The following is a 14,088-nucleotide window of genomic DNA, read 5'->3' on the forward strand; positions in this document are numbered from 1 at the left end:
TTATTGCCCGTATCACTGTAATGTTATTATTCAATAGCTCATAGAAACCTCCCACTGTTTTTTTCCCTTTCCTATTCCTAATTTCTACCCAGATAAACTCAACATTCTGCTTCTCTATCTCTCAACCTGATCTCAGCCTTAATTAAGAACGCTACCGCACTTCCCATACCTTCCTGCCAATCCTTCTGTATTAGCTGAAACCCTTGGACATTTAATTCCCAAATATCCTCACCCTTAATCACGTTTCTGTAAAGGCCACTGAATCATACCCTTTTGTACCGTTTTGTGGCGCAGGATCACCAACTTTTCTTCAAGTACAATGGGCATTTAGATAAAGTGTTCTTAAACTCATTGTCTTTTTAGAATTTAATGACCTTTGTGTCCTTTGCATTTGACTTTACTGTACTCCACTCTGACTTTTCTCTTTTCTAACATCTGCTTTTGTCTCTGCAGTGCTTTCCTCTTAGTCTTTCCCCAGATTCCCATCTACCTGCCATACAAGTGTAATTGAAATAATATCCAATTGTCTGAAAAATTTGTTGGTCCAGCACCAAAAAAAATGCCACGGGTGCTAGATCATCGTAATTTTACTGCATTTGCAATTACTGTGATTTTGAAATTTACATCCCTTTACTTAAATTGATCAAAATTTTACAAATTGCTTGTTACATACACCTGTTAGGGTGCATTCTCCAGTTGCCTTATAAGGTAACCGTAGCCTTCAGCCAGGAGCAGATGTCATCAGGTGGTTCTCAACATTCACCAAGTGTTTTGACCCTTAACCACGACACTCTCCAGTTGGTGGGCCGGCAGTGGTGACCAAATCACTGCCCATCTGCTCCTGGCTTCCAGCTTCCCTCCTCTCGCCTACTCCAAATCCAACAAGAGGCTCGTTCTGCCTCTTCCTCCATCCTACGAGCTGCTTGTTTTTTGCTCCTTTCGTCATGTTTCAGAATGATTGAATAGACTCAGTTTCATCATGAGTATAATCCTCCCACCATCGAGGACATCTTCAAGAAACACTGCCTCACAAAGGACACTCTATCACGAAGGACACTCACTATCTGGGATATACCTTCTTTTTATTACTACTCTCAGGGAGGAGGTACAGCAGCCTGAAGTACCTAATGATTGAGGAACATCTTCCCATGCGCCATCAGATTTCTGAATGGTCCATGAACCCAACTTAATTATTGTTTATTTTTTGCACCATTTATTTATTTTTGTATTTGAGAGTTTTATGTCTCTGTTTGCACTGTGCTGCTGTTACAAAACAAATTTCACATCATATGTCAGTGATAATAAATCTGATTCTGTTTCTGACATAACTTCCAAATTTCATTTATTCTTATTATTGCCAGATTGATGTCTAGGCAGGAAGCTGAAAATCTCTCTCATTCTTCTGGGAATCCACTGTTATGGTGCTTTACGATACTCCTCATTAAAACCTGTGTTAACATTTTCTCAGCCCATTTTTAATCAGGATGAAACAACAATGAATAAAAATGTATTATAAATCCATCAAAGTCTTATATTCAGGCAGTTAAATTAAGGTATCCTTTACAATCAAAGACGCTCAGAAGAATTAGTCAGATATGCACACCTAAAGACCTTTAGAACACTATCCCTATAATCTTAAAAATCATTGCTTTCTATTATATTTTAAAACAAATCTTTCTCTGAAAATATCTGAGCTTCAGATATGAACTTTTCAGACAACTTCAATGCAATCAGGCTGCTTTATTTCAGTAAAAAAGTGGACAAAAAAAAAGTGGTCTTCCAACAATTGTTCTTAATTTTTTTCTTAAGAGACAGACAACAAACAGAAAAGGTGTGGAAATCAAACTGCAGAATGATACTCTGGTCCTGCTGAATATTGACAAGAAGAATTTTTAGTGCATTCTGATGCAAGTGATTACAGTAAAAGCTGATATATTTCAAAGTGATAGCTTTCCTAAACACAGGTGTTGATGCACACAAGTGCACCAAGATCAAATATTAGAATTAAAATGACTCCTTTGCCAATGAGATAAAACTTCTTATAATCACCCCGGTATGTTCCCTCCCATATTAATCCACATATAACTTGTACAGCACTGCATTTATATAATTTCTATCACAATCTCTGAGCATCAAGGACCACTTTACAACCAGTTATGAACTTTCAAAGAGTAATATAGAAAATAATATTCTGTGGCACAATGTCACATCCCACTAAATTACTTAATGATGATGTTCCCAGACTAATGGAGTCAGACCTTGAAGGACTCTTTTTAATATAGAAACAGTTAAAAGGAAGCACTAAAATAATTCAAAAATAAATATTATTGACAATATTGTATCAAATTATGAATAACTAAGTTCTGGCACTACAGACATTTACCTTAAGCAATTCAAGGCCTGCTCGAATTGCTTCATCGGTTGGCACACCCTCTTCTTCATCATCAGCTGTACCATCAATGGATTTATTAATTTGTTTGATTAATGCACTGTTAAAAACAAGATATGAACCATTTTATAAAAACACTGCAACAAATAATTTAGTGACTACTTAAAAAAAAGATTGAGACCACAAATTAAGTTCTCACACTGCAAACTTCAGTGTACAATAGGTTCTTCTATAATGCCATATTTACAGTCATTAAGCATCATATAGAAAGTTGCACAATAGCAGAAGAGGCTGCAGTTGCCTTCATAGTATAAATTTAAGCAGTTTTCCTGACTTCAGCTGCAACCAAAAGGTTTGTAGTTGCATTGTGGAAACTACCTATAGTATACAATGTATTTGCGCATGTGGAAGTAGGAGGAGAATATTATTGCCAGCTAAACATCTACAATAATTCCCAATTTGAATTCAGACTCTTCTCTATAATGCCATTGACTGTATGGGAGTGCATCTGGCACTTCCTCTCATATCACTGTGTTCTGCTCGTGACTGTGGCTACAAGAACGCTTCAACTATTCCAGCAGCTTAAAACATTGCAACCCTCTTGGAATCACGGTAAGCTATACATATTGTTATAAATATCAATATAATAAAAAGTGAAAAAGATATGAACTCATGGTGGAGACTGGTTATTCGTTAAATTATACAGTACAAAAAACTCAGCAATAATGGAAAAAAATCCTAGTCTCCAAAAGGGAGCAGATTTAAACTTGTGGTTAGTAGATTTAAACTCGATAAAGATCCAGGAAAAAGAAGGATTAAGAGCAAGTATTTTTAAAATGATGAAGAAATTGATGGAGTTTTGAAAGTACCAACATGTTCAATTACAATCCTGTTTCGTTTGAAATCTTGAAGTGCAAATACTGTGAATCAGAATCAGTGTCGTGAAATCTGTTAACTTAGCAGCAGCAGTTCAATGCAATACATAATATAGAAAAAAAATAATAATAAATAAATCAATTACAGTATACGTATGCTGAATAGATTAAAAATCGTGCAAAAAACATAAATAATATATTTTAAAAGTGAGGTAGTGTTCACGGGTTCAATGCCCATTTAGGAATTGGATGGCAGAGGGGAAGAAGCTGTTCCTAAATCATTGAGTGTGTGCCTTCAGGCTTGGGTACCTCCTACCTGATGATAACAGTGAGAAAAGGGCATGCCCTGGGTGTTGGAGGTCCTTAATAATGGACGCTGCCTTTCTGAGGCACCGCTCCTTGAAGATGTCCTGGCTACTTTGTAGGCTAGTACCCAAGATGGAACCCACTAAATTTATAACCCTCTGCAGCTCCTTTCAGTCCTGTGCAGTAGCCCCTTCCACCCACCCTCCCACCCCATACCAGACTGTCAGAATGCTCTCCACGGTACACCTATGAAGTTTTTGAATGTATTTGTTGACATACCAAATCTCTTCAAACTCCTAATGAAGTATAGCCACTGTTGACAGCAGAAAATTACCCCAAGGAGCTGAAATGAATCAGAGGGAAGATTCACTCCCAAACAAGTGTTTAACAGTGATGAGATAGGGCTCTTTTGGAAGAGGATACCTTAAAGACTGTTCATTTCATATGGAGAAAACTGCTTCGGGCTTCAATGCAGCCAAAGATCATCTTACTCCTCCCCTTGGAGATAATATTGAGAGTGCCTGTTAACTTAAGCCTCTCATATTCTACCATTTAGAGAAACAAGGGGGCTCCGCAGGGATGGTGTGCTGCCCTTCCAAGATGATATTAGTTTCTCTCCCCACACACCAAACAATATTACTGCAAAGGATAACTCTGGACAACATTTGTGCCTCTGGATCCATTTACTTTTGATGACATGGCTGACAATGATGAGGCAGCATGCATGCTCCCCAACATGACTTCATTATTACAGTGATTAGACCAGGGTGTTATATTGATATGTTCAAGACTTACTTTCTGCAGGCCATAATGAAGATGTTATTTCAAAGCTGAAATGTAGTCACAAACAATCGTTCTAGAAATGGGGAGGAGGGACAGTGTCAAGATAATCACAGCTTAAATCAGCGCCTCTTGGGGCACTGTAACCCATGAAACAATGAATGACGTGTGGAAAGAAATTATGGCATCTCCAAAAAGAGATTGTATAGTTCCAAATGAGGCAAAATAAGCAGCAGCAGACTAGGATGAAATGAAATATTACAGGAATCTCAAGCCAAAGATCTTAAAAATAAGTTGCAGCAGAGTTTGAACAAGAGAGATCACAAGAGAAATAGGAATAACTCCACCACCCAAAGAGCACACTGTAAAATGGCTTCAAACAGGAATTCTTCGCCGCTAAGCAAACGCAAGTAACTACTGCCATAAACCCATTTCTGCCTTCTAGATATGAACACCAACAGCCTATCCTGGAATAAACAACGTTGATGTCTCACCAAAGAAATATGGCATATCCCTATCGACTCTTACCGATTTTTATCAATGCACCTTAGAAAACATTCTGTCTGGATGCATAACGGCTTGGTATGGCCACTGCTCTGCACCTGACTGCAGAAATCTGCAGAGATGTGGACAGTCTCCCTTCTATTGGCCCCCTTTATACTTCTTGCTGCCTCAGTAAAACAGCCACCCCAGATATTCCCTCTGCCATTAGGTCAAATATACAAAAGCCGGAAAGCATGTACCACCAAGCTCAAGAGCAGCTTCTGTTCTATTGTTATCAGACTCAAATGGACGCACTTCTGATGAAAAGTCTTTGAACCAAAACATTAACTATGCCTATGCCACAGATGTAGCTGCTGAGTGTTTCCTGCACTTTCTGTCTTCAATAAGATATCTGCAGATGGTACTAAAATTGGTTTACCACCCTGTTCTTGTATTCAACACCTCCATAAGACTATAAGACATAAGAGCAGAATTAGGCCATATGGCCCATCAAGTCTGTTCCATTATTCAATCATGGCTGACCATTTTTTTTTCTCCTCAGCCATATCTAAACATGAACCTATCAATCTCTGCCTTAAGTACACTCAACAACCTGGCCTTCACAGCTGCACATGGCAACAAATTCCACAAATTCACCACCATCTGGCTAAAGAAATTTCTCCGCATCTGTTTTGAATGGACGCCTCTCTATGCTGAGGCTATGCCCTCTTGTCCTAGACTCTCCCATCATGGGAAACATCCTTTCCACATCTACTCTGTCTAGGCCTTTCAACATTTGAAAAGATTCAATGAGATCCCCCTCTCATCCTTCTAAATTCCAGCACCTACAGACCTAGAGGCATCAAGCGTATGATAACCCTTTCATTCCTGGAATCATCCTTGCGAACCTCCTCTGGACTCTCTCCAATGCCAGCACATCTCTTCTAAGATGAGGAGCCCAAAACTGTACACAATACTCAAGGTGTGGTCTCACCAGTGCCTTATAAAGCCTCAGCATCACATCCCTACTCTTGTATTCTAGACCTCTTGAAATGAATGCCAACATTGCATTTGTCTTCCTCACCACCGACTCAACCTGCAAATTAACCTTGAGGATGTTCTGCAAAAGGACTCTCAAGTCCCTTTGCATCTCAGATTTTTGGATTTTCTCCGTTTAGAAAATAGTCCACACATTTATTTCTACTACTGAAGTGTGTGACCATGCATTTTCCAACACTGTATTTCATTTGCCACTTTCTTGATCATTCTCCTAATCTGTCTAAGTTCTTCTGCATCCTACCCATTTCCTCAACATTACCTGCCCCACCACCAATCTTCATATCATCTGCAAAATTGGCAACAAAGCCATCTATTTCATCATCTAAATCATTTATATACAGCATAAAAAGTAGTCCCAACACTGACCCCTGTGGAACACCACTAGTCACTGGCAGCCAACCAGAAAAGGATCCTTTTATACCCACTCATTGCCTGCTTCCAATCAACCAATGCCCTAACCATGTTAGTAACTTTCCTGTAATACCACAGGCTCTTAATTTGATAAGCAGCCTCATGTGTGGCACCTTGTCAAAGGCCTTCTGAAAGTCCAAATATACAACATCCACTGCAACCCCTTTATCTATCCTAGAATTTCATCAGGTTCGTCAGGCAGGATTTTCCCTGAAGGAAACCATGCTGACTTTGTACTATCTTGTCCTTTGTCACCTCATCCTTAACAGTTGACTCTTAACATCTTCCCAACCACTGAGGTCAGGCTACCTGGTCTATAATTTCCTTTCTGCCACCTTCCTCCTTTCTTTCTTTCATTCTTTTTTTTTTGATCACCAAATAGTTTATACATAAAAATGGTAAAATAATTCCTTAAAAGATATACAAAGTTGAAACAACTCTTTACTCTAAACAAAAATTTCTGAAAATATTTTACAACTTATTTGATCACATTAAATGTAACAGTACTGCTAGTGCAAAGGTTTAAAAAGATGTAATGTGATGAGCACTTCAGTGTGGTTTGTGCTGCAAGAGGTTCAAAAACAAAATCCAAAAATGTGAAGAATAATTGTGTAGCAGATAGCTCTGGCTTTGCAAGAATGTCATAGACACTCTGGTCACACGGTGCTACATCGAGATCTCAAACCTGCTAATGTCTTTCATGATGTACATCACAATGTCAAGCTGGGTGATTTTGGTTTGGCAAGGATTTTGCAGCATGACACCAGCTTTGCCAGAACATTTGTTGGCACTCCTTATTATATGCCTCCAGAACAATTTAATCATACGTTCTACAATGAGAAATCTGACATATGGTCTTTGGGATGTTTGCTGTATGAACTTTGTGCGCTTACCCCACCTTTCACTGCATTTAATCAGAAGGAAGTAGCAGAGAAAATAAGGGAAGGCAAGTTTAGAAGAATCCCTTTCTGCTATTCAGATGAACTCAATGATCTCCTTGGCAGAATGCTATATCTTAAAGATTATTTGAGACCTTCTGTTGAGGAACTAATGCAGCATTTCTTGATTGCAAACTTGGTGGCTAAAGAGCAGCGCAAAGTTTCAGCTGAAAGAAGTAGTAGTAAATCTCTGGAGAATGATAATTTCCAGGATAGTAACCCACTGATGGCTGAGTTGAAACTCAAAGAGGATTAGCTTCACACTAGGGATAAGGCTTTGAAAGAAAGAGAAGTGCTTCTTGAATAACATGAACGAGAGCTTTGCATCCGATAGACTGGTAGAAGAAAAGTTTTCTAGAACAGACAGGTTACTAAAGAACTACACCTTTTTCAAGCAACACCTTCCTCCTTTCTTAACGAGTGGAGTGACATTTGCAATTTTCCCATCCTCTAGCATCATGGCAAGTCCAATGATTTTTGAAAGATCATTTCTAATGCCACCACCATCTCTAACACTACCTCTTTCGGAACCCTAGGATGCAGCTCATCTGGTCAGGGTGACTTATGTACATTTAGGTCTTTCCGCTTTTTGAGCGCCACTTCTCTTGTAATAGTAACTGCACCCACTTCTCTTCCTTCACACACTACAACATCAGGCACACTGCTAGTGTCTTCCACAGTGAAGACTGATGCAAAATACTCATTTAGTTCATCAGCCATCTCCTTGTCCCCCGTTACTATTATTCCTGCCTCATTTTCCAGTGGTTTTATATCCACTCTCATTTTTCTTTTATTTCTAACATACTTGGAAAACCTTTTACTATCCACTTTGATATTATTTGCTAGCTTGCTTTCATATTTCATCTTTTCTCTTCTAATGATTTTTTAGTTGCTCTCTGTAGGTTTTTAAAAATTTCCCAATTCTCTATCTTCCCACTAATTTTTGCTTTGTTGTATGCCCTTCCTTTGGCTTTTACAATAACTTTGACTTTCCTTGTCAGCCATGGTTGTACTTATTTTACCATTTTTAGTATTTCTTCACTTTTGGAATACATATGTCCTGCATCTTCCTCATTTTTTCCCAGAAATGCATGCAATTAGCGTAGTGGAGGGAGGAACCCCAGGTTATCTGGACCAATGTTTATATCGTCCGAACCTCGCACTAGGAACCAGGCCTCACTGTAACGAATCATTCTGGGCCTAGATTTCACTGCAGGAGAAGCCGTTTTCCACCTCTCCAAAGCGGTTCAGTGCTTAGAGTGATCCAATCTCACCCTACTCACAACACCCTGCCTTTCCCATCTACCTGGACCCATGTTTAGATTGTCCAAACAGCCTACTGTACCTTGCATTAGGACCCAGACCTCACCATGGCGCATCTCTGAGCCTAGAACGCACCCCCCAACAATTTGCTTCGGAGCTGGATTTCGCTGCCAAAGAAGCTGTTCTCAACCTCTCCAAATCAGCCTGGTACATAGAGTGATCCACCCTCACGCCCAAGTTAGTTGGCTGGGAATTGAAACTCCTCTGTCCTGTCTTCTGCCCTCCGAGTTGTCCACTTCAACTCAAAGTGTGTTGATTTTGGAGCGCACATGCAGGCATATCTCTCGAGTTTGCTTTGCCCTCATTTGCCTCTTCATTGTTGTGGTGATAGTTTATCACAATTTACTTTTCAAAGAAGTGTTATTAACAATGTTTTTAATTGAATTCCTTTGATTTTGAACCACAAGTAAGCTCTCGCACATTGTCAGTAGCGTCATCTTAAACCAGAATTAGAAAGCAATTAAGACAAGCCTTTCTACGACAATGAAATCAATTGGCTAAAGCACTCATTTCAATTCTTGGTACTAGGCTATTTCTGCCAAAGTGCCAAAACTAGCGCATCTAGGACTTCTTTTCTATGGGACTTCGTTCTGAAATGCAAAACTTAAACTCAATTTTTAACTTTTGAAAATCTGTTATCACATGTGCATGGAAATTAACAATAGAGTTAAGATCAACTGAATGTTTATGAATTTTGTTAAATTGCATTTATAAATATAGAAAGTCTGTATTATGAGACTATTGTTTATTAAATTATACAGCATGAAAACAGGTCCACTTTGCCGATGTTGATCACCAGATACCTATCTCTATTAATCCTAATTCGCAGCAGTTAGCCCATGGCCTTCTATGCCATGGTGTTTCAGCCATTCATCTAAATACTTCTTAAATGTTATGAGACTACCTTCTTCCACCACCCCCTCAGGCAATGCATTCCAGATTTCAACCAACCCCAGACAAAAAAAAAACATTTGTCAAATACCTCACCAAATTGTTTACCCCATACTTTAAACTGATACTTCCTGGTAATAGACATCTTAGTGGGGAAAAAAATGTTTACTATCTACTCTACCCACACTACTCAGGACACTTCTCAACTGCACTTACTCCAGGGAAATCAAACCCAGCCAACTGAGTGTCACCTCTGAGCTTAACTGCTTAACTTGAGTCAAAATCATGGTGCACCTCCGCACCTTCTCCAGTGCACTACATGCTACTCATAAGGTGGCAATCAGAACTGCACATAGTTCTCCACTTGTGGCCTAACTATTGTGTACTAATATCATAGCCTCCTTGTTTATGCCACAGCTAATGATGTCAACTATTTCATATGTTTCCTTAGTCATCTGATCTATCTGTGCCGCCGAGATTTCTCTGTTCCTTTGTATATTCTAGTATTCCATAGTTCACTATGGACATCCAAGCTTCCCAAAAATTTTCAGCATTAAAATCTGTCATTTCTCTGCCCATTTTACCAACTCAATAATATCATACTGCAGTAGAAGACTACCCTCCTCACAATTAATCTTCATATTTATGAAGCAACTTGAGTTGTTCTCCACAGAGCAGATGTGGCTGGGAGTATATCTGGTAGAAGAATTCAAAATTATGAAGAATTTTGACAAGAATAAGTCACAAGGAAAGATTGTTTCTAGCGGCAGTAAGATCAGTTACCTAAAGTTACAGCAAAATAATTAATGTATCAAGTTGTAATTTGAGATATTTTAAATAATTCTACAACAGCAAAGGAAATTGAAGTGGAAGCTAAACTATCTACAGAGCTGTACAGAAAAATGTAATAAATTGGATAGTTTAAGTAAAAAGCTTGTCTAGTCACTAAAGGCGAAATGTCTTCCTTCAATGCTGTATCTTATTAGTCAGATGTATAACTTAAAGCAGTTATGTTTTGGTCTGACATGGATAACTAGAAATTAAGAAGTGTCAACATCAATGGTACAGAATTCAATCTGTGAACTTCTAAGTTTTTAAAATCTCAGACCTTAACTCCTCACTTAACTGGCATGTTTGACAGGAAATAAAATATTTGGCACTACACAAGCCCCTTTAATAGCTTCTTCAGATACTTATGGTCTATCAGATTCCACTAACCCCTTCTTTTTCAAACATATACAGAAGGCATTTAAATGTTTCTACATTATTTGGCTATTTCATGCTCAACATTTAGTAAGTTTATCATATTATGAAAAATTGGTTCCAAAGTTAAAACTTGTATCACAGCTCAAATAATAAAAATAAATCCTGGATTCCATTTAACACACAATATGTGTTTAAGAATCACAATGTCAAAATAATCAGACTTTTCGCTATTACTTTTGTAAAATTCTTACCTAATGGATTCAGTGTCTATATGGACAGGTGCTATCCTCTCTAGGAGAAACTTCACCATTTCCAAAAAGGGGTTTGTAGGTTGTTTAGGGTTACTTAATTTTCGGGTAATTTCACGCTGTACAAGAAGTCAAAAAAATATATTAAACAATATGATTGCATTTTCATGTACTGTCAATGAATTTTAATATAGCATGATTTTGCAATTACCACACATCCTTCTGCTTGCTTGCAGGTACAGTTTGGACTAACAAGCACATCCAGTTGGGATCTAATTCGTTCATCCTCTTCCAAAAATTGATCAAATTTCTTCATGAAGTCTTGGGCTTTTCCTGGATCAGGCAAGTTTTCTGACAACAAAATAGTATTTTAATCACATTTGCTACTGCAATAATTGTACTGTTCATCCTTGGTGTTGTATCTTACAGTTTCTCATTATATTCATTACATCCAATTAACAGTATGCAATTTAAAAGGGGTACAAAAAATATTCAAGTATAAATACTTACTGGCAATGATCATCACTTTTGAGAATATGGCTTTATCAGTGGGATCAGACTGGAATTTAAAGATAAAAAATTAATACACTTACATATACAATTACAACATACTTAACAATCAAACCCCTAGATTTTTACCCAGTAATCACATTTTTAAGGAAGCACACAGTTCAATTAACCAAATGTTTATTGAAACAACATATACTTGCTCAATATCAACTAATAAATCGGAAACTTATGTTTTTGTAAATTCAAAACATAAAACTAATTGAAAGAAAAACACGGAGCCAGAAATGCACGTCTTAGTTTTGTTTTTACCTTAAGCGAGGCATGAATGTATGACATGGTGGCGTGATGACATATGCCATTCATGTATTTTTATATATAAAACCCAGAATGAATTATGTAAACAACAAAGCATGCTTAATCAATTTACAATATTACTCAAACATTACCAAAATATTAAATTCACAACACTCCTCCCCCCTTATGTACAAACTCCAACTCAACATAGAATGTAACTCAACTTAAACATGTAATGTACTGCTCTCTAGTGACATATGACTTTCTTATTCTAGTGGAATAACATCTATCCTGACAAAGGGAAGTCACTCTGCTTGGCAGGTGAAACTTCTGGCTGTGAAACAATCTTGGGTTCTGTGGCAGTTGTAGAAGTTGATTCTGGGAATAGAGAAAGTGGTTCTGAGAGCTCTGGACAACTCTTTTCTGAATGTATTAGCATGCTGAACAGTGCATGGCAAGCTGTTTGATCAGCTGATCTATCTCAGGCCACCAGACAAAGCTCTGAGCCAACGCTTCATTTAGAACATGCCTAGATGACCAGCATATAGCTCCTTCAATACCTCAGCTCTCAGCTTTGCTAATAAGATCTCCTCTCAATCTCCACAAAAGGCAACCTCTATCAAGGTCAAGTTCAAACCACTGCTGGTAAAAATGACGATCCTGGAGATTCTGCTGGACTGGGTGGCTAAGTAGATGTGAGACAGTGTGGGATATTTCCTGGTTTCCCTTTAAATCATCTCTGCTGTAATAGGGAAATTTTCAATTTACATTAGGGAGGATATGTACAGGAGGGTCCTTTTTGAAAACTTTTCAGGTAATTAATTTTCCAAGGGTAAGTGGAAAATCCATCAGCATGCTCAAATCCATCAAAATGCTCAAACTTTACATCTTTAGTAATATGATTTACATATCAATAACTTATTAATTGCATAGATGCTGCCTGACCTGCTGAGTTTCTTCAGCATTTTATGCGTGTTACTTATTAAGAAATGTCTGTGTCAGATTTTTTTTAAACTGATCACAAGTTTCTGATAGAAACAACTTGTTAAAGGTTGTCTGGGATCTGGGTCTCAATACCACGTTACCTGAGATATGTACACTTTTCAAATGCTCTTCTGCCTTGTACAATCACTCTTAGGTGCAAAGAGTTAGCCTGAGCAGTTCTGTCTGCATTCAGGAAATGTAAATCCAGGCTGGCAGTGATCACAGGTGATAGTCCAGGCAGTCAGCTGCACCCAGGACAACCCAGCTCAGTAAAACTTACTTTCTCAGGCTACTTTTGGGTTCACAACCAGCAACCACAGACCTTTAGCCTCTTGGATCCTATTTAAATTTCCATGGCCAAAAAATGCATACAAAAGACCTTTCAATTCAAAATACAAGTGACCTAAAATATTTAAATTATTGAATTAAAAGAATAACCATATTTGGCATAGAGGCATATACAGGGTAGGCAATCAAAATCTTTTTCACCCACAGAGTAGAAATGTCAAACACTAGAGGATATGCATTTAAGGTGAGAGGGGGATGTTTAAAGGCGATGTGTGGGACACATTGTAGTTGGTGCCAGAAACAGGCTGTCTGGGAGTGGCAGAAGCAGATACGATAATAGCTGTTCAGAGGTTAAGTGGATACATGAATATTCAGGGAATATAGATCATTCGCAAATCCAAAGGATCTGTTCACGTACCGTATTGTTCTATGTTCAATATATGCTGACCATTCCCTTCTAGGCCACGACAGAGACTGTAAAACTTTCTGATGCAGAGTCTCAATCTGAAATGTTGCCCCCACAGTTGCTGCTCAACCTGCTGAGTTTTTCCAACAGTTTATTCTTTGCTGCAGTCACTTGTGACCCCAAAATAATATATAACCAATGACAACAGTGCATTTAGGACCCACAGGAAACTTGGAAGTGTTCACATTCCTGCAACAATACCACTCTTATCTTGGAAGTAAAGGAAAATGCTGATGGGGCAACTCCATTGCATTGTGTCCTCCTGCAGGCAAAAAGCACCCGTAAAGAGAACCTGCAGTTTAGTAAGAGAGGACTGACCAGGCAGCTACTGTATTCCCTGTGTTAACTGTTTCCAGTTTGAAGCAACATTTAGTAAACCCAGCCAGGGATTATGCTTCTAGATTAAACTCGTGCAAGAAATGAGATGTTGTCTTCATCAAAGAAATGTCAAGTCCATTTCAGAGCATACGCAGATCCAGAATTTAAGATTACATGACTGTCACAATGCTATCTGCATTGCAACTTTCAAATATTAATTCAAATGAAAGGCACAATACAAATGTGGCGGTAAAATTGAAAATAGAGATAAAATTGAAGTATTGGTTGCAATGCAACAAGGCCTGAAACAATATTCTTG

At 38.2% G+C, this 14,088-nt stretch overlaps 1 protein-coding gene and 1 pseudogene across 11 annotated transcripts in view; one reads left to right on the plus strand and one right to left on the minus strand.

Moving 5' to 3' along the window:
- The window catches only part of pds5b (PDS5 cohesin associated factor B), a 263,499-nt gene that overhangs the window by 85,791 nt on the left and 163,620 nt on the right, over positions 1 to 14,088 (minus strand). For all 11 annotated transcript variants that reach the window (XM_072262926.1, XM_072262916.1, XM_072262922.1 and 8 more), the window contains 4 exons: positions 11,420 to 11,468; positions 11,121 to 11,260; positions 10,913 to 11,028; positions 2,384 to 2,489 (listed from right to left, as the gene is read on the minus strand). In XM_072262926.1, coding sequence (XP_072119027.1) covers positions 2,384 to 2,489; positions 10,913 to 11,028; positions 11,121 to 11,260; positions 11,420 to 11,468 — 411 coding nt within the window. The remainder of the gene's footprint in view (positions 1 to 2,383; positions 2,490 to 10,912; positions 11,029 to 11,120; positions 11,261 to 11,419; positions 11,469 to 14,088) is intronic.
- LOC140200622 (serine/threonine-protein kinase Nek2 pseudogene) lies at positions 4,720 to 9,158 on the plus strand (annotated as a pseudogene).

This window comes from Mobula birostris, chromosome 7, assembly GCF_030028105.1.
Source record: "Mobula birostris isolate sMobBir1 chromosome 7, sMobBir1.hap1, whole genome shotgun sequence".
NCBI classification, from domain to species: Eukaryota; Metazoa; Chordata; class Chondrichthyes; order Myliobatiformes; family Myliobatidae; genus Mobula; species Mobula birostris.